General features: G+C 55.9%; 3 protein-coding genes across 8 annotated transcripts in view; 2 read left to right on the plus strand and 1 right to left on the minus strand.

Annotated features, from left to right (window-relative positions):
* AUP1 (AUP1 lipid droplet regulating VLDL assembly factor) overlaps window positions 1–12,622 on the plus strand; it is a 27,859-nt gene extending 15,237 nt beyond the window's left edge. For both annotated transcript variants that reach the window (XM_075916059.1, XM_075916058.1), the window contains 5 exons: window positions 1,217–1,322; window positions 1,660–1,815; window positions 2,002–2,165; window positions 2,542–2,630; window positions 12,182–12,622. In XM_075916059.1, coding sequence (XP_075772174.1) covers window positions 1,217–1,322; window positions 1,660–1,815; window positions 2,002–2,165; window positions 2,542–2,630; window positions 12,182–12,230 — 564 coding nt within the window. In that variant the 3' untranslated portion in view covers window positions 12,231–12,622. The remainder of the gene's footprint in view (window positions 1–1,216; window positions 1,323–1,659; window positions 1,816–2,001; window positions 2,166–2,541; window positions 2,631–12,181) is intronic.
* Window positions 2,637–10,752, plus strand: LOC142824298 (uncharacterized). Of its 2 annotated transcripts, none has more exons than XM_075916061.1 (2): window positions 2,637–4,497; window positions 4,628–10,752. In XM_075916061.1, exon 2 carries the CDS (start codon window positions 6,178–6,180, stop codon window positions 7,189–7,191), a length of 1,014 nt encoding a protein of 337 aa, XP_075772176.1. In that variant the 5' UTR covers window positions 2,637–4,497; window positions 4,628–6,177; the 3' UTR covers window positions 7,192–10,752. The 2 variants fall into 2 exon arrangements, with proteins under 2 accessions (XP_075772176.1, XP_075772177.1); XM_075916062.1 differs by having other exon boundaries at window positions 2,637–4,423; window positions 4,759–10,752.
* The window catches only part of LOC112544149 (dedicator of cytokinesis protein 2-like), a 77,504-nt gene continuing 68,374 nt past the window's right edge, over window positions 10,847–19,976 (minus strand). For 2 of the 4 annotated variants that reach the window (XM_075916056.1, XM_075916054.1), the window contains exons 17-19: window positions 19,333–19,398; window positions 16,821–16,954; window positions 10,847–16,734 (exon numbers count right to left, since the gene is read on the minus strand). In XM_075916056.1, the coding sequence (XP_075772171.1) occupies window positions 16,654–16,734; window positions 16,821–16,954; window positions 19,333–19,398 (281 nt within the window). In that variant the 3' untranslated portion in view covers window positions 10,847–16,653. The remainder of the gene's footprint in view (window positions 16,735–16,820; window positions 16,955–19,332; window positions 19,399–19,976) is intronic. The other 2 variants (XM_075916055.1, XM_075916057.1) reach the window with 2 other exon arrangements.

The following is a 19,976-nucleotide window of genomic DNA, read 5'->3' on the forward strand; positions in this document are numbered from 1 at the left end:
AATTGGCAGGGCTAGGGTTCTAGGTCTGGCAGCTCTGATCTTGGGGTGTATATGAAGTAGGTTCCAAAGAGCTTCCTTTTGAACTTGAGTCTTGGCTAGCTAGACCCTGGCTAATCGTTTTAAACTAGAGTACTACAAAATCATTCTTTGCTCAGTGCTAATATATTTCAAACCAGTTGTATAACTGGAGGGAAAGCTCAGTGGTTTGAGCCTTGGCCTGCTAAACCCAGGGTTGGGAGTTCAATCCTTGCGGGGCCATTTGGGGCAAAACTTTGTCAGGGATGGTACTTAGTCCTGCTGTGAAAGCAGGGACTGGACTCAATGACCTTTCAAGGTCCCTTCTTGTTCTAGGAGACAGGCAATCTCCATTATATTAAAAAAAAAAATCAAATCCCACCACCTTAGTTGATTTAAATCTGCAAAATTAGTTGGCAGACAGAATCAAAGAGCCAGGCAGAGGCCACCCAGCTAATCAGCAGAGAGGTCACCGCTATTGATGAATGCTCCCTTGCCAGGCAGAGCGCTCTCCGATCGGGCTTTATCTGCTGATGGTGATGGCTATAGGACAGGAATGCCGCCGCCTCAGCAGCCCCAGGATTCATTGGTTTTAGATAGAACGTGGGGGGGCCTGTCCTAATGTGGCTTGGACTGTACACTGGGATGTACACTTCGCTTCCCCCCAGCTTGCTGCCTCTGTCAGGAAGAGGAGAGGGTGCTTCAAAGCGGCAGTGCTGCAAGGAGCCCGGGGCCAAACCCTGTGCTCCACACGGCTCTGCGGCTTTGAAATGTCATGTGCGGCCCACGGTCTGCCGGTTTGAAACGCCACGTGCAGCCTGGCGCCAGCTTTCAAAGCAGCAGCACCATGTGGAGCCCGGGCCAGCTGGGGACTCCCTGCTGACCCTGGGCACCATGCAGCGCCGCCGCTTTGAAATGCCAGCCGGGGACTGCTTGAGTCCGTTGGCCTGTGTTCCCTGCAGCACTTGCCTTTGCGTAGCAACTGCCCCGGGGCTCTTGTTAGACTTCAAAGTCGGAGGCGCCCTTATCGACTAATCGAACAGTCGAGGCCAGTTGCACCAACTCTTCGATTACCCAATTAATCTAAATTTAACACCCCTGGCACTTGCACGTGTTTGGCACGCCCCTGTGCACACGCCCATTCCTGGGCCTTGTTGCCTGGGCATGTGACTGCTGACTTTCTCCTGTGTGTTTTCTGTAGCTCTTGGCTGTGGAGCTGGGCGTGGTTTCCACACGACTCACTGCAGCGGATAAAGCTGAGCATATGAAGAGGTTGCGACACACCCCGCCTCACCTCTTGGCCTCAGGTGTGTGTCTGCCCTCCCTGCTCAGAGTGCATGCCTGGCCTTCCGGTGTGGGGATGCCTGTGTGCCCGCCCCGCTGCCCCCCTGCCCTCCCTCCCCCCCCCGTGCGGTGGCGCCCGCTGCCCGCTCTCTGCCTTGGCAGTTGCCTCCACTGGGGGAGGGGCGTTACCCAGCCTGCCTACTCCAGACTGTGACATGGGCAGGCCCGTGCAGCAAGGGCTCTGTGAACCTGTGTGAGCTAGAGGTGCCAGTGGGCTGTAGCTCCCGTGGCCAGTACAGCTTGAGGCCCTTCCCTCTCCCGTGAGCTGCACATTCATGCCCTCTGCTTTTACCCCTGCAGCTGCAGGCCAGCCCGGGGATGCTGAGCGCAGGGCATCTCCCACCCTGGCTGGTGTTGGGCCTCCTGCTTCCGAGGATGTGCAGATCGCAGAGATGGCCCAGCGGGTTAAGGAGGTGCTCCCACATGTGTCTCTGGGAACCATCAGGAGAGACCTGGGTAAGCGTGTGCTGACCTTGTGGGGCAGAGGCTGGCTGCTGCCTCTCATGTCCTGTCAGAATCCTGTAACCTCCAGGTGGGAGGCCTTGTCCATGCTGTGGGGCTCATTGGGAGATGGCAAACCCCTGCACAGGTCTCTTAGCTTCAGCAGAGCCCCCCTCTAACTGAGCACCTCTGTCCCCACAGCCCAGACCAACTGTGTGGACACTACCATCGCCAACCTCCTGGAGGGCTGGGTGCCCCTGCTCCCTGAGGACAAAGAGCTGGAGACTGGCTGCCTTGCTGCATCTACGTCCCAGACTCCAGTGGCTTCCAGCCCTCAGTGCGCTGCAACTTCATCCTCCACCAAGGTGCCTGATGGCAGGACATCCGGAGGGGGACCGGGGAGGCTGACCCCACCTGCGCTCTCAGGGCTTTACTGGGCCCTGCCCCAGGAACTGGTATCTGGGGTTCGAGAGAGCTGAGAAGGAGCCAGGGCAGAGAATGGGGGTGATGGGCTGCCTGGCCCACGGCCTGGCAGTGTGGGGAGCTGGGCACCAGGGGCTGGTTCGGTTGTGGCCTCTCAGACGCCAGCCTGGGATGCTAATGGGACTAGAGTCTTCTGCAGCCTCCAGTGCGGATGGACACGGAGGCACGAACGCTGAGCTTGGGAAGAGGCCGGGGGGGCGCTGGGCTGCTTGCCTGGCCGTGCAGTGGGGCTGTTCCCTGAATGCTTTCTTCCCTCAGCCATCTATGAAGCTCTTTGCGAGGTCGCCTGTGGAGAGGCATTTGTCCCTGCAGGAGCGGAAACATGTGCTGTATGCCTACGCCAGAAGGTGAGTGCCGGCCCCTCCGCGGCTCTGCCATGGCTGCAGCACTCCCTGTCTGAACCTGAGCGCCGCTGCGCCCTGCATGCCCAAGCCTGGCTGCATTCGGCTCCTTTGTCCTGTGATTCTGTGTCACCTCCCTGGGCGTGAGGTAGGGCTGTCCGCTCCCTGCTGTGCCGAGCCATAGGACTTCATGGCAAATGGCACTTGTGATCCTGAATTAATCCTCTGGGCTTACAGGTGTGTTTGAGGAAGTTAACTGCTCTACGGTGCCATGCCTCCACCTGGCAGCCTTTGGCTCAGGACTGAGCACCCTCTGGGTCAAAATGGGCCACTGAGGTCCTGTCGAGTAGGCATAGGAGCAGAGGGGGATCAGGGCCCCAACTTCAGGGCTGTGTTTTACACCAGGCCGACTGGAGAGGCTACAGAAAGAGCCAGGCAAAGGTTGGTGTGTGGAGAAATGCCGGGTAGCTGGAGACTTATAAACTCAGTCCGGTTAGCCGAGCAAAAAGGAGACTGAGAAGCGATGATTTCGCTGAGACGCAATCCAGGGGACTAACGGGCTCGTTAATCTAGTAGAGGAAGCAAAGCCAGATCCGTTCCAGCTGGTAGTAGGGCCAGTGAGGGTGATTCACCCTCTGGGGGCGGTGGTAAATGCTCCGTTCCCCGGAAGGAGGGAGAGCAGATGCAGATGGAGCTGAGGGGAGAGGCGTTCCCCGTGGAGAACGTGACCTGCTGGTACAATGGGGATTCTTTGGTTTGTAGAGCACGTGACTGCGAGCTCTCGTCAGTGCACCCAGAGTTACTGAGCATGAGTGCAGTGTGATCTCGGCCTGCTCTCCCCAGAGTGCTGGGGTACAAAGGCAGGCTGCCTGGGGCAGTGGAAGGGGCCTGCCCTGGGATATGTCTGGGTCTGCCTTTCTGGAACACACTTCAGCCCACGTAACTCATCAGCGTGGCTCCCGCTCCTTCCGCACAGCAGGCCATAGGCTTGTCGGAGTCCCAGTGTCTGCCCGGACTGGCGTGAGCCCCGTGCTGCCATGCTCTTCTGTACATGCGTGAAGGTGGGCCAGCTGTTGGCCCTCTGTCCCCTCGCACTGCCAATGGCACTGAAATGGAACCAGCAGTTCCCAGCAAAGGCTTAAACTTCATCAGAACTTCCGTGGTCTTCAGACGAGCATCTGATTGGCGGTTCGTCTGCCATGAGCTGACCCTCCCCATTGGGATTGCATTCTGATGCTCAGACCTTCTGCCCATACAGGCTAATTACAGTGGGCTCAGCTCTGGGCTTCCAGGCCTGTCTGTCCTGCACTGGACTCCTCTCCCTGGATGGACAGTGTCTCTCTCTTCCCTGGGGCACTTGCATATTCACTGTGCTTGGCCGTCGCTGCCAGACCACGTGCGATGAGACGTGAGGCTGACGCGCCAGGGCCCAGGGGAACAAGCTCTGGCAGCAGCATTGCTGTCTCGGGCAGGCGCAGGCCGTGCCCCAGGCAAGCCCTGAGATGCCAGCCCCAAGGAAGGATCTGTTAGACACGGGCATCAATGTCAAAGCTGGCACCAGCACCTTGGGGCCAAAGTCTCTGCACACTGGGGCAGGTATGAAGGAGCTGGGATCCTCCCATGAGAACGGGGTGGGCAGTAATTTGTGACCGAGGGCCACTTCAGAAATTTGGAAGGGGCAGGGCCAGGGCTCATCCGTGCTACCCCACCCTCAGACTGGGATTGGTCTGGGGGTGGGAGAGCATACAAAGTCTTTGCCTCTCTCTTCCCCCCTCCCAGCCCCCAGGTCTGAACAGCTGGTGGTTCCCTCTAGGTACCTGTGCCCCTCGCGGGGCAGGAGGAGACTTCGTGTACTCCTCCCTGCCACTCTCATGTCGGTCAGGGCTTGGGGGCGGGAGGAAGCGCGAAGTCTCCTCCCACGCTGCCAGGAGCGCATGGTGCTTCTAAGCCCCACACACGCCTTGCAGGGTGGGAGGAGACTGCGTGCTTCCCCCCGCCCCCAGGCCCTGATTAGCCTGGGGGCAGGGGGAGCGGCAGGGCCTCCACGGGCCAGTTCAAGTTGCTTGGCGGGCTGCATCTGGCCCATGGAGGCCCTTTTGCCCACCCCTGCATAAGGACATCAAGAGCTGGGGAGATGGAACCCGGCTCTGGAGAAGCGCCTGAGCCACCTAGAGAGTAGATTGTCCTGTGGGGGGGCTAGCCCCCGTGGCCAGCATGGAGAAGCCTGTCTCCACCATTTGAGGAAAGGAGGAGCTGTCTCCAGCAGGCCCGACCACCCGGCACAGGGCAGCATGACATCCTGTCTCAGCACTGAAGATTTTCCTGGTCTCGCCAGTGTCGGCACAGTGTTCCAGTCCATTGTTCTAGGAGCTGCTGATACCCTTGGCTAGATTGGAGAAATCTCACAAGTTACTGGACGCTGTCTGAGGCTCTGATGTTGTGCACTCACTGACACAGCCTCCTGAGAAACCTTGGCTGGCAAGAGAAGCTGAGCGAGAGCAAGAGCACAAGGATACCAGATGCTTTGACTGGCTTGGGAAGAGGTCCGACTCCAGCTGTGTTGCAGCTGTGCATGGCTGACTGTCAGGCCTTGCTGGCCAGGTGTGACTTCCGGCGTGGGTGATACCCTCACGACTGCAGCGCAGAGCTCAAGGATGTAACAGCAGTTGGATGCCTCTGATCGCATGGCCAGGTTGCTGGGCACTACGGTGTCCATGGATTGTGCACCCTGGCTCTGGGCTGTCATTGAGGATGTGCCCTGTGAGGGCTCCGGGCTGCCGAGAGAGCAGGTGGACAGTCCTGAACTCCCTGGGAATTTGCACCCCTCTGTTCCACAGGCCATGCCCGCCCCAGCAGCACGCCCCACATGGTCAGAATGCCATGTGCACAGCATCCAGGATACAGTGTGGGCACTGTCTGTCCTTCGCCTCAAACCCGTCAGCAGGTCGATAGGACAGGCAAGAGCACACCCTCCCGAAGGCACCTAGCCCCATTCTGCCTGGCATCATCTGACAGACAGGGGCACGAAGGTCTGTCACCCCATCTTGATGTCATGGCAGATGGGGCTAGGTGGCTTCGGAAGGTTGTGTTTTTTACACCGGGTCCAGTGCCGCTTTCAACTGTCTGCGGGTGGGTGAAGGAGCCGCTGCCTTGCCGATGAAGTCCTGTTGCTTCATCTAGAAGCCATGGCAAAGGTACAAATAGAGACTGAACCTAAGGACAGCCGTACTGGGTCAGACGAAAGGTCCATCCAGCCCAGTGTCCTGTCGGCTGACAGTGGCCGGTGCCAGATGCACCAGAGGGAGGGAACAGAACAAGTAATCATCACATGATCCCTTCCCTGTCATCCATATACAGACAGGCTAGGGACACCATTCCTGTCCATCCTGGCTAATAGCCACTGATGGACCTAACCGCCATGAATCTACCTAGCTCTTTTTTGACCCCTGATTAAAGTCGTAGTCTTCACCAAATCCTCTGGCAAGGAGTTGCACAGGTTGACTCTGATGCGTGAAGAAAAGCTTCGAATGGAGCTTTCTTCGAATTGTTTCGAATGGAGAAGATAGGACGATCAACTGGTTACCTGAGGTGTTTGTACACTAATGCGAGAAGCCTGGGCAAAAAACAGGAAGAACTGGAGGCACTGGCCCAGACCAAGAAATATGATTTAATTGGGATAACAGAGACTTGGTGGGATGACTCGCATGACTGGAGCGCTGTCATGGAAGGGTATAGACTGTTCAGGAACAACAGGCAGGGGAGAAAAGGAGGAGGAATTGCACTATATGTAAGAGAGCACTACGATTGCTCTGAACTCCAGTATAAAGAGGGAGAAAAACCTGTTGAGAGTCTATGGGTTAAGTTTAAAGGAGCAAACAACAGCAGTGATGTTGTGGTTGGTGTTTGCTACAGGCCACCGAATCAGGTGGATGAGGTAAATGAGGCTTTCTTCGGACAACTGAGCAAAGCTGCCAGATCGCAGGCCCTGGTTCTCGTGGGGGACTTTAATCTCCCTGACATCTGCTGGGAAACCAATACGGCAGTACACAGGCAATCCAGGAAGTTTTTGGAGAATGTTGGGGATAACTTCTTGACACAAGAGCTGAAGGATCCGACCAGGGGCTGTGCTCAGCTTGACCTTCTGCTCACAAACAGGGAGGAACTAATAGGGGAAGTGGAGGTGGGTGACAGCCTGGGAAGCAGTGATCATGAGATGGTAGATTTCAGGATCCTGATGAAAGGAAGAAAAGAGAGTAGTAAAATACACACTTTGGACTTCAGAAAAGCAGATTTTGACTCCCTCCGAGATCTGATGGGCAGAATCCCCTGGGATGTTAACATGAAGGGGAAAGGAGTCCAGGACAGCTGGCAGTATTTTAAAGAAGCCTTATTGAAGGCACAGAAAGAAACCATCCCGACGCGTAGCAAGAGAGGCAAACATGGTAGGACACCGGACTGGCTTACAGGGGAAATCCTTGGTGAACTTAAGCACAAAAAGGAAGCTTACAAAGAGTGGAAACTTGGACAAATGACCAGGGAGAAGTTTAAAGATCTAGCTCAAGAATGACGGGGGTTATCAGGAAGGCGAAAGCGCAAATGGAATTGCGACTGGCTAAGGATGTGAAGGATAACAAGAAAGGTTTCTACAGGCATGTTAACAAGAAGAAGGTGATCAGAGAGGGTGTGCGGCCCCTAATGGATGAAGGAGGTAACCTAGTGACAGATGATGTGGGGAAAGCTGAAGTACTCAATGCTTTCTTTGCCTCTGTATTCACGGACAAGGTCGACTCCTGGACTTCTGCGCCAAGTGACGCAAGATGGGATGAAGATGGATAGCCTGTGGTGGGTAAAGAACAGGTTAGGAACTATTTAGAAAAGCTAAACGTACATAAATCCATGGGTCCGGACTTAGTGCATCCGAGGGTACTGAGGGAGTTGGCAAATGTCATTGTGGAGCCTTTGGCTATTATCTTTGAAAAGTCGTGGAGATCGGGAGAAATCCCAGATGACTGGAAAAAGGCAAATGTAGTGCCCATCTTCAAAAAAGGGAAGAAGGATGATCCAGGGAACTATAGGCTGGTCAGTCTTACCTCGGTTCCTGGAAAAATCATGGAAGGGATCCTTAAGGAATCCATATTGAGGCACTTGGATGAGAGGAAAGTGATTAGGAATAGTCAGCATGGATTCACAAAGGGCAAGTCGTGCCTGACCAATCTGATTAGCTTCTATGATGAGGTAACTGGCTCGGTGGACATGGGGAAGTCAGTGGATGTGATATACCTTGACTTTAGCAAGGCTTTTGATATGGTCTCCCACAATATTCTTGCCAGCAAGTTAAGGGATTGTGGATTGGATAAATGGACGGTAAGATGGATAGAAAGATGGCTAGAAGGCCGGGCCCAGCGGGTAGTGATCAATGGCTCAATGTCAGGATGGCGGTCGGTTTCTAGCGGAGTGCCCCAAGGTTCGGTTCTAGGATCGGTTTTGTTCAATATCTTTATTAATGATCTGGATGAGGGGATGGATTGCACCCTCAGCAAGTTTGCAGATGACACTAAGCTAGGGGGAGAGGTAGATACGCTTAAGGGCAGAGATAGGGTCCAGAGTGACTTAGACAAATTGGAGGATTGAAATCTGATGAGGTTCAACAAGGACAAGTGTCGAGTCCTGCACTTGGGACGGAAGAATCCCAAGCATAGTTACAAGCTGGGGACCAACCGGTTAAGTAGTAGTTCTGCAGAAAAGGACGTGGGGGTTACAGTGGATGAGAAGCTAGATATGAGTCAACAGTGTGTCCTTGTAGCCAAGAAGGCTAATGGCATATTAGGTTGCATTAAGAGGAGCATTGCCAGCAGATCCAGAGATGTCATCATTCCCCCTTATTCGGCTTTGGTGAGGCCGCATATGGAGTAGTGTGTCCAATTCTGGACCCCCCACTGCAAAAAGGATGTGGACGCATTGGAGAGGATCCAGCGGAGGGCAACCAAAATGATGAGAGGTCTGGAGCATATGACTTATGAGGAGAGGCTGAGGGAGTTGGGTCTGTTTAGTCTGTGAAAGAGAAGAGTGAGGGGGGATTTGATAGCAGCCTTCAACTTCCTGAAGGGAGGTTCCAAAGAGGATGGAGAGAGGCTGTTCTCAGTAGTGACAGATGGCAGAACAAGGAGCAATGGGCTCAAGTTGTGGTGGGAGAGCTCCAGGTTGGATATTAGGAAAAACTATTTCACTAGGAGGGTGGTGAAGCACTGGAATGGGTTACCTAGGGAAGTAGTGGAGTCTCCATCCCTAGAGGTGTTTAAGTCTCGGCTTGACAAAGCCCTGGTCGGGTTGATTTAGTTGGAATTGGTCCTGCCTAGAGCAGGGGGCTGGACTTGATGGACTCCTGAGGTCTCTTCCAGTTCTATGATTCCTTTCATTTGTTTTAAACCTGCTACCTCTTAATTTCATTTGGTGACCCCTGGTTCTTATATTGTGGGAATGATTAAATAATAGGGCTATCAGTCAATGTGCGTTAACGCAGGACATAATTAACACACATTAATCGCAGGCGTTTCCGTGGTGCTGCCCCTTTGAAATGCCATGGTGCAAATCTCAAAGCAGAGCCAGGTCAGCTGGAGACCCCAGCTGACCCAGCTCTGTGCAGCACTGCCCCTTTGAAACGCAGCCACAGTGTTTCAAAGGGGCAGCGCCAAGTGGAGCCCGGGGCAGCTGGAGTCTTATAATTGTTTAATGTCATGATTAATCGTGATTAATTTTTTTAAATCACTGCCCTAGTAAATAACTTTTCCTTATTCACCTTTTCCACACCACTCATGATTTTACAGACCTCTATCATATCCCCCCTTCATCTCCTCTTTTCTAAGCTGAGAAGTCAAGTCTTTTTAATCTCTCTTCATATGGGACTCATTCCAAACCTCTCATCATTTTTGTTCTCTTTTTCTGAACCTTTTCCAATGCCCACAGATCTTTTTTGAGAGGAGGTGACCACATCTGTACACAGTATTCAAGATGCGGCCGTCCCAAGGTTTTCTCTAGAGGCAATAAGAGATTCTCTGTCTTGTTCTCTGTCCCTTTTTCAATGTTTTCCAACCTTCTGTTTGCCGCTGCACACCGAGTGGATGTTTTCAGAGAACTAACTGTCCACGATGACGCCAAGAGCTCTCTCGGGTAGTTGTAGCTAAATCAGTCCCCATCAGATTGTACATTGTGTCTAGCTGGGGTTCTTTTCCCAATGTGCATTACTTTACATTTATCCACATTACATTCCCTTTGCCATTTTGTTGCCCAAACACTTTTGGAAGCTCTTCACAGTCTGCTTTGGTCTTAACTATCTCAAGCAGTTAAGGTCATCGAGTCCAGTCCCCTGCCCTCATGGCAGGACCAAGCAACATCTAGACCTGTGTTCCATGGCACACTGGCTGCCGGAGGTATGCAGCAGTAAACAGAATTCAAAATGGCCTCCCTTAAAGGGGCAGGCACCCTTTTTCCTCAGTAACTTCCCCCAACCCTTTTTCCCCTCGACTTTTGTTTTGCGCAACAAAAAATCCTTGGTGTTCTTCATAAAAAAAATTGTTTGGTGTACCTCGGTCTTAAAAAGTTTAAGAAACACTGCTCTAGATCATCCCTGACAGGTCTTTGTCTCTCTAACCTGCTCTTTAATATCTCCAGTAATGGAGATTTCATGGCCTGCCTTGGCAATTTATTCCATTTTCTCCAGTTTATCCCATAATACCTCTCTCCACTCTGAAAACTGACCGTTTACTCCCCTCTGTGTCCTGTCTTCTAATCGGGTATCCATCCATGAGAGGATCTTCCCTCTTATCCCATGACAACTTACTTTCCTTAAGAGCCTTTAGTGATGGACCTTGTCAAAGGCTTTCTGGAAATCTACGTACAGTAATTCCTCGTTTAACACTATAGATACGTTTCAGAAAATGATCGTGTTAAGTGAAAACGTGTTATGCAGGGTCAATTTTCCCACTGAAAATAATACAAAAGGTGGGGGTTGTGTTTCAAGCAGTGGTGTCTGTTGGGACCGGGACATAAGGTTGGGGGAGAAAGAGGACTGGGTTACAGCAGGGAGAGGAGGTGTTTGGCTCTCGGGAAGGCAAGAGAAGGAGAGCGGAGGGGGATTGGGTTAGGGTTGCCAGATGCTTTAACCAAAAAATACAGACCACACCTCTCCCCCCCCCCCCCAAAAAAAAATGGAAAAAAATTTGTTGGAAAAAAAGGGGGGAGGACCAAAGTTGTTGAGCCAAAAAAAAGGGACCCAGAGAGTTAAGCAAAAAAAAATTAAAAAATCAGCATGGCCCCTTTAAGGATAGGAGGGACTGGCCAGACAGCTCCCCTGCAGAACCAGGTAAATCGGGGGTGGGGGAGAAGGGGAGTCTGGGCCCAATTGCTGGTTGTGTTGTAGGTTGCCAGGTGTCCGATATTGACCCCGACAGTCTGGTATTTTGCCCCCTGGCTGGGAAAAAAAAATGGTGCTATTGCGAAAACGTGTTAAGCGGGCACGTGTTAAATGAGGAATGACTATAGTTATCTCCTGGACCAGACCCTGCGCTCCACTTAGGACTGCCTCTCCCCTTGTGGGTTGCAGAACCAGCTGCTCCAAGAAGCAGTCAGTTAAGGTATCCAAAAAAATTCATCTCTGCGTCCCGTCCTGAGGTGACATGTACCCAGTCGGTGTGGGAATAGCTGGGGGAAGGTATTTCCTCACTCCGAAGGAGAAGGGGGGTTGTCTTGCAATCCTAGGTTTGGAGACGCTGACTGAACACGCACTGTCACAGGGTCAGGATGTGAACGCCTGCCTCCATCATCCCCATCCCCACATCTTGCAGGATGTGAACCAAGCCTACAGAAAGTACCTCCGATTTCAGTGCAGCCCTGTGGAGCAACTTGACAGCTTTGGTTACACTTGTGCTTGTGAGGGCAGCTGCCACATGCCAGATTCCGGAGAGCAGAGCTGCCTGTGGTGTTTGACTGGCCTCCCCCCATCGTGCTGGGAGGAGGCTCTTTGCCAGCTCCCCTCGGGGATCCGCGCTGGCGTGGCCCCGGGGAGCTGAGAGCAGTTTCTTATCTCCCAGGAAGTGGTTCCTCATGACCCCCTGGCAGTTTTCAGCTGTCTGGGAGTGGCAGGAGGGTCAGGACCACGTCTGGAGGAACCTCAGAGCTATAGGGTACGTGGCTGGTCTCTACACTTGAGTCAGACACGGGGGCGGGGCAAGGTCCGATGAGCCCCTGGTAACTTTACTGCCCTATGAGCCTAGTGCAGAGTAGAGGGGAGGGGTCACAGCCATGGAGGCACTGCCCCTCCCTTCATTACACGGTGCTGGGACCAGGTTCTTTTTCTCCAGGTCAGCGCCGCTGGTTGCTGCCTGCATGTGAACCCCAGGCTCTTGTCAGGGAGGCAGCCCCCCGCCCCCTCCGCAGTTCAGTGTCATCTGAATAGAACCCAAGAGGCCCGTCTTCCGTTTCCTCTAGCTGCCACCCTGGGGAATCCGCTCCCTCCCCAGACCCTGTTGGTGCCTGACTAATGGACTCTTCCTGCCCCACAGGAGATACCTGGAGAAGTACGGGACACAGCGGGCTGATGGGAGCCACTGAGGCAGCCCTTCACCCTCCTGCCTGGGGCGTGCGCAGGGCTCGGGCCCACAGGGAGCGTGACTTCAGCATGGCCGTTTTGCATGATTCAGCACTGCCGTGGAATCCTGAACCCTCTGAACCAGCATGCTTGAGATGCAGCAGGGCCCTGGCTGTGTGCCAGCCCAGGCAGTATCCAGCTGCCCACGGGGGGCAGTAAGTGCCTGTGTACCTCACATCAGACCTGCCTGTCTCCAGCTAGCCAGACCGTGTTGCAGAGCTGGAACTGGCCCCAGGAGGGACTGGACTCGAGCAGCCTGGCCCTGCCTTCTCCACTTGGGCTGTTGTGTTAAACCGGGGGGGGGAGGGGGATTTCTTTTTAGCCACAAAAAATAAATCTGACTCTTCTGGCCAGACCTGAGGGCTTGAGATCATGATGGGTCATGGTGGGGGGAGCCTGAGCGCTCTGGGGAGGCCAGAGGGGTTTCTCTTCCAGGCCAGGCTTTAACCAATGGGGCTGAAACTGGCCAGGCCCCAGCTGTGCCTTGGGGCTGCCTGAGAACTACAGGCTCCAGTTACTCTGTAGTGTCTCAGCCTGCTCTGGAGCCCTCTGGCCCTGGCCTGGGCTCTGCTCTTCAGCCTCCAGGCTGCTCCATTGGTCAAGGGGGCGGGGTTGGTTAACCTGAGTGACACGAGCGTGCCTGTTCAGATCTTGGTTGGGGAGCAGCTTTAACTCTGATTCCAGGAGCTATTTTAGGCACTTGAAGACTAGGTTTTTGGCAGATTATTTAGCCGTTTTAATGGCCTGAAGCCCTGTATTTGCTACCTGTATAAAGGAAAATAGTGTAGGTCCGTTTAGCTCAAACAGCATGTTCTGACATCTTACAGCAAGTCACAAGGGACAGGTGTAAATGTGTATTCCTTGCTACTGACTTGTCAGCCAGAGAAATCCTCTCAGGGCTCCTGGCTTCTCAGTCTGGGGAGAGGGGGGCTTAGTGGGTTACAGTGGTGGGCAGATGCATCTGGCATCATTGAAATGGCTCGTCTCGACCAGTGGCCATCCAGCCTAGCGTCCTGCCTGCTGACAGTGGCCAGTGCTCTGAAGGGAAAGACCAGAACAGGGAATCATCCAGTGATCCCTCCCGTCATCCATTCCCAGCTTCTAGCAAACCAGTGAGGGACACGCAGAACATGGTGCAGCATCTCTGGCTAATGTCCTCAAAGACTTAGCAAGTTCTTAGGTGAACCCCCGTACAGTTCTGGCCTTCGCAGCACCTGCCAGAGAGTTCCACAGCTCGAAGAAATACTTTGTTTTAAATCTGCTGCCTATTAATTTCATGGCGTCACTCCTAGTTCTTGTGCTATGTGAAGGAGTAAAGAACATCCCTTAGTCAGGTTTTCCACCCTGTTCATGGTTTGATTGACTTCTGCCTTATCTTTCTGCAAGCTGAGAAGTTCCTGTCTTAACCTCTCCTCCACAGGAACGTGTTCAGTGCTCCTAATCGTTTCTGGGGCCCTTCTCTGGGCCTTTTCCAAAGCCAAGGTACCGGTTTTGAGATGGGGTGACCAAATCTGCACACCAGGTTCAAGCTGTGGGCCTACCCTGCATTTATCCAGAAGCAATCTATTTTTTGGCTTTCCTAATGACTGCCCACTGTACATTGAGGAGATGTTTTCGGAGCACTATCCTCTGTAACTCTGACCTCGTCATGGATGGGTTCAGCTAAGTTAGACCCATCCGTTTGGATGATTACTTGGGATTATATTTTACCACGAGCATTACTTTGTGTGGCGGTATGTTGGGTACCCCCCGATCCTGCACCCCGTCTGCAGCAAGATGTGACTCTGCCAACCAGTAGTATAGAAAGGGTTTATTGCTCCTCTGGGATACAGCAAAGCAAAAGCACAGCACAGATGTGATGTGGTTTCAGGAGTCAGGGCTAGGATGCCTCAGCCCCCTTGGGTTAGGGGGTCGATTGTCATCACTAGACCCTCAGCCCTCAGTTTAGGTTGCTTCCTTCAGGTTCCCAGCCAGCAACGGCCTCTTCCCCCGAAACCTCCCTCCCTTTGTTCCCTGCCTGCCCTCAACTCAGACAGGTTGGGTCTTTGCCTACATGACTTAAGGCAGCTGTCCTGCTGGGCAGTGCTACAGGTACCGGCCAGTAGGGTCACCCCTGCCCACAGCCACTGGAGTCTGCCTGGAGGGTATGGCCCGCGCACTACATCACACTGCGTTTATCAAAACAGAATTTTCTCTGCTGTTCCTTTGCCCAGCCCAGGTGTGTGAGACCCTTTGTAATTGCTCAGGCTGCTTTGGAGTAATTTTGTATCATTGCAGATTTTGCTTTCTCACTATTCACCCCTTTTCTAGATCATTTATGACTGGAACAGCAGTGGGAGGGGACGACTATTTACCTCCCTCCTTTCCTTCCTACCCCTTGTTTCTGTCCTTTTAACTGGGTTGGCTCGCATTGCTTTCAGGGTCATCTGATGACTGGGACAATTTGTCACCCTGCCTCTGTCGAGAAACTCCCTGCCCCAGAAGCTGTGCTGCTCCCAGCTTCCAAACTCCTTGCCCCGCACACGAGTGGTGTTACAGTTCAGAGCTTGGCCTGTGGTAAATAGACTTCAGGTATGAATGTGTGTGGGGGGGAGTGGGGTGTTCTCCCTCCCCCCCAATTGCGGCCCCTGCCCTGCTTCCTGCACATCAGTTCCAGGGGAAGCATCTGGTGGGAAGAGGACAAGTGATCCCTGTAGGAGTGCACGTCCCTGTGCCTCGCCTCGGTGCTGTCTGAGGTAAGGTGCCGGCTCTGGCCTGTGGCTGCTGGCAAGCCCAGGCACCTTAGCAGGCGATGTACTCGAAGTGCCACAGGGCTGGGGTGCAGAGAGCGGCACCTGCCAGCCCCAGCCCAGGGCTTTCTGCAGCCAGGTGAGGTGCCCCATAGTGCGGGTGAGGGCCACGGAGTGGTCCTGCTGGAGGGAGTCCTCTCCCCAGGACAGCCCCCTCCGAACCCTCAACCTCTCAGAAGCCCCAGCATGGTCCTAGCACCCCGCAGCCCAGCCCAGGATGGGGCCCAGATGTGGCTGCCAGTACCCATTGCGGGGCAGGGAGTCAGGACACCTGGGTTCTAGCCCTGGGGCTGAGAGGAGTGGTGACTAATGGTTAGTATGTGGCGGGGGGGGCTGGGTCGCCCTCCTCATGCCGCAGAGTCTCCCGTGTGTCAAATGAGCCACACAGGGTGTTGCCTTCACAGGTTTCTTGAGGGCTTTGTGTTCACAGCGCCCACCCCAGCCCCTACTGCCGAACACCCCCTGGGAGGCCACAAGGGCTGGGCATGTGGGGGGAGGCAGCACCCCCACCCCCCACCATGGGCCCTGAGCCATTTGTTGGGGCAGAGCTGGTTCCTGGCTTGGCTTGTGGGCACTGGCCTGGAGGGCAGGAAGCCTTCCTGAGCCAGGCTTCCTCCGGGCTGCTGGGCAGGGAGCGGGGTCTCTCAGGGACCCTGGCCAAGGCCAATGCTGGGTAACGGGCCCCCTGCCTCCCCCCACCAGTGTCTCCGCCGTGGCCCCCGGGCATTTGCCTTCACGGCGCTGGGCTGGGCAGTCCGGAGCATTTACCCCTTATTGCCAAGCAGCTGGAGGCCACCCCAAGGCGTAAGCAGCCCAGCACTGCAGGGGGGCGCACGGGGAAAGCCGCAGGCCTGGCCAGCTTGGTGCAGTTGCTATGGGAAAAAGAGTGGGGCAGGGACCAGGGGCAGACTACATCCTGGGGGGGGCACAAGTGCAGGGGCTCCACCAGGGGCACTGCCCCCCCCTCGGCTGCTGGGGCCGGAGCTCGCTGGGACTGGGTGCTGGGCCGTGGCCTTAGCTCACTTGACCTGTGGTAGCTGTGGAAGGCCCTGGCGGTGCAGCAGGCAGTTCGGGGGGGGGGGCGCACGGAGACTAGTCCAGCCCTGTGCACTCAGCTGGGGGGGGGGGTCCTGAGTGCTCCCAGGGGCAGGAGCTGGAGAGCTGGCCTGGGATGGGGGTGGGGTGGGGTGAGGCTGCCTGTGACGGAGCTGCAGCCAGCACAGGGCCAGGCCTAGAATGGAAGGGGCCTGTGGACGGCCTTGCCCCAGGGCCGGGTGTTCACACAGGGAACAAGCCCAGCAAGAGCACAGTGTGGTCGGGGGAGGGACCCAGAGCCCTCCTGCCGGGTGAGCTGGCCAAGTGCTGGGGCTGGAGCAGCTCTTCATATGGGCCCAGGCTGGGGCTGCTGCTGAGGGCCAGGCTGCCGGAGGAAGGACAGAGAGGTCTGGCTCCTGGCAGGGGAGGGTGGGAGCGAGGCGGGCACAGAGGGTCAGCATCGGGGAGGGGGGGAGAACCAAGCGGCCAGCGAACACCATCAGCAAAGTCCCCCTCCTGCATGGGACAGCAAGGGGCCAGTCCTGGGGCCGCAGGGCAGCGCTCAGGGCTGGACCAGGCGCTTGGCCTTGGGGGGAGGCGGTGGGGGCGATTTCAGCGCCTTACTGCCATCCACCGTCAGCTGCTAAAACGAAGAGAAAGGAGCATCAGTGAGGGTGCTGGGCCCGCGCCCCCGTGGTGCTGGGCGATCCTGCGCAGCCCCCTCTGTACCTTCCCGCTGCTGGGCACAGGGCTCTGCTCCAGGAAGGTCTCATACACGCTGGAGCTGATCTTCCGGGGCAGTGGGGCGGCCTTGCTGGCACTCTTCACCCGGCCTGTGAATCCCCGGGGCAGGCCTGCTGCACCTGCGCACACACAGCACAGAGCTGAATCCTGCCAGGTCCTGCACAGCTGGCGCAGGAGCGGGGTGGGAGCAGAGCCCGCCATGGATCGCCCCGGGGGTTAGACAGTCAGCTGGTGATCACATGGAGCCGGTTGGGGGGGGGCCCAGCACGGGGCACTGGGGCAACACCTGTGTGCAGCCTAAACAATACACAGCCCCCCCCCCCCCCGCCCTCGGCCTTTGGCTCTGGCCAAATCCCAGTGCTCAAGGGGGGGCAGGCGAGGCCTCCACGCAGCCAGGGCACCTCAAAGCCCCTGAACACTGTGTGCTGAGTGACTGGGCATGTCCCTGTGGCCCCCAGCTGTGACCAGGAACTGGGAGCCTGCATGAGGCTCAACCAAACCGGAGCCCTGTTCCAGAGCCGGGCCGGGCACCACGGGGCCAGCCCACCACAGGGCGGCCTGGCACAACTCCAGACAGGCGCTGCAGACACTCGTGGGAGAGCTGCCCCATGAGGCCGGGCCCCACTGGGGGGGGGCAGCTCGGTGCCCAGTAGTAACCCCACGGCAACCTGGGGGCTTCTGGACGTGCCATGTTGGGAGGAAGGGGGGAGTCTGTACCTGCCGCATTCGGGGGGGGGAGGGGACTTTAGCAAGGCTTTTGATACGGTCTCCCACAATATTCTTCCAGCAAGTTAAGGGATTGTGGATTGGCTAGATGCACGGTAAGATGGGTAGAAAGCTGGCCAGACTGTCGGGCCCAGCGGGTCGTGATCAACGGCTCGATGTCAGGATGGCGGCCGGTTTCTAGGGGAGTGTCCCAAGGGTCGGTTCTAGGACCGGTTTTGTTCAGTATCTTTATTAATGACCTGGCTGAGGGGATGGATTGCACCCTCAGCAAGTTTGCCGATGACACTAAGCTAGGGGGAGAGGTAGATACGCTGGAGGGCAGGGACAGGGTCCGGAGTGACCTGGACAGATTAGAGGATTGGGCCACAAGAAATCTGATGAGGTTCAACAAGGACAAGTGTAGAGTCCTGCACTTGGGACGGAAGAATCCCAAACATTGTTACAGGGGACTGACTGGCTAAGTAGCAGTTCTGCAGAAAAGGACCTGGGGGTTACAGTGGATGAGAAGCTGGAGATGAGTCAACAGGGTGTCCTTGTAGCCAAGAAGGCTAATGGCGTATTAGGTGCATTAGGAGGAGCATTGCCAGCAGATCTAGAGCAGTGATTATTCACCTTTATTCGGGTCTGGTGAGGCCACATCTGGAGTATTGTGTCCAGTTCTGCGCCCCCCTCCACCCCCCCCCCCCCGCTATAGAAAGGATGTGGACGCATTGGAGAGGGTCCAGCGGAGGGCAACCAATATGATTCGGGGGCTGGAGCACATGACCAACGAGGAGCGGCTGAGGGATTTGGGCTTATTTATTCTGCAGAAGCAGAGTGAGGGGGGATTTGATAGCAGCCTTCATTCAACTTCCTGAAGAGCGTTCCAGAGAAGATGGAGCGAGGCCGTTCTCAGTGGTGGCGGATGGCAGAACAAGGAGCAATGGGCTCAATCTAAGTTGGATATTAGAAAAAACTCTTTCCCATGGCGGGTGGGGAAGCGCTGGAATGGGTTCCCTAGGGAGGGGGTGGAGTCTCCATCCCTAGAGGTGTTTAAGTCTCGGCTTGACACAGCCCTGGCCGGGTTGATTTAGTTGGGGTTGGTCCTCCCTGGAGCAGGGGGCTGGACTTGATGACTCCTGGACTTAATGACTCTTCCAACTCTATGATTCTATGAGCTGTACCTGCCATTTAAGGGGAAGGGGGTATCTGTACTTGCCACATTGCGGTGAGGGGCATCTATACCTTGAGTACAGGGGGGAGGGGCGTCTGTACCCACTGTTGGGGGGAGGAGGCATCTGTCCCTGTCATGTTCAGGAGGAGAGGAGGGGCCGTCTGTCCCTGCTACGTCTGGGGGAAAAGGAGGCGTCTCTCCCTGCTACGTCGGGGGGAGGGGAGGGGCCATCTGCACCTGCAGTGTAGGGGAGGAGGGGGGTTTCTGTACCTGCTACGTGGGAGGGGGAGAGGGCCTCTGTACCAGCTACACTGAGGGGGGAAGGTCCGTCTGTACCTTCAATGCAGGTGGGGGAGGGGGCGTCTGTCCCTGCTATGTAGGAGGAGGGGCGAGCGTCTATACCTGCAATGTAGGGGGGAGCGTCTGTAATGGCTGTGTGGGCAGGAGAGAGGGCCTCTTTACCTGCTATGTGGGATGGGGGGGTCTCTACCTGCTACATTGGGGGGAGGAGGGGTGTTTGTACCTGCTACGGGGGGGGGGGAGCCCTCTGCACCTGCAGTGTAGGAGGGGGAGGGGGCGTCTCTCCCTGCTATGTAGGAAGGGAGGGGGCATCTGTACCTTCAATGTAGGTGAGGTAGGGAGGGTCTGCTCCTGCTCTGCTGGAGGGGGAGGGGGCGTCTGCTCCTGCAATGTAAAGGGCGGAGGGGCTGTCTGTACCTGCAGTGTAGGAGGGGGAGGGGGCGTCTGTCCCTGCTACGTTGGGGGGAAGGGGGTGTCTGTACCTGCAGTGTAGGAGGGGGAGGGGGCGTCTGTCCCTGCTACGTTGGGGGGAAGGGGGTGTCTCTACCTGCAGTGTAGGAGGGGGAGGGGGCGTCTGTCCCTGCTACGTTGGGGGGAAGGGGCTGTCTGTACCTGCAGTGTAGGAGGGGGAGGGGCGTCTGTCCCTGCTACGTTGGGGGGAAGGGGGTGTCTCTACCTGCAGTGTAGGAGGGGGAGGGGGCGTCTGTCCCTGCTACGTTGGGGGGAAGGGGGTGTCTGTACCTGCAGTGTAGGAGGGGGAGGGGGCGTCTGTCCCTGCTACGTTGGGGGGAAGGGGGTGTCTGTACCTGCAGTGTAGGAGGGGGAGGGGCGTCTCCCTGCTACGTTGGGGGGAAGGGGGTGTCTCTACCTGCAGTGTAGGAGGGGGAGGGGGCGTCTGTCCCTGCTACGTTGGGGGGAAGGGGGTGTCTCTACCTGCAATGTAGGAGGGGGAGGGGCGTCTG

Source organism: Pelodiscus sinensis, unplaced genomic scaffold (genome assembly GCF_049634645.1).
Source record: "Pelodiscus sinensis isolate JC-2024 unplaced genomic scaffold, ASM4963464v1 ctg84, whole genome shotgun sequence".
Taxonomy (NCBI): domain Eukaryota; kingdom Metazoa; phylum Chordata; order Testudines; family Trionychidae; genus Pelodiscus; species Pelodiscus sinensis.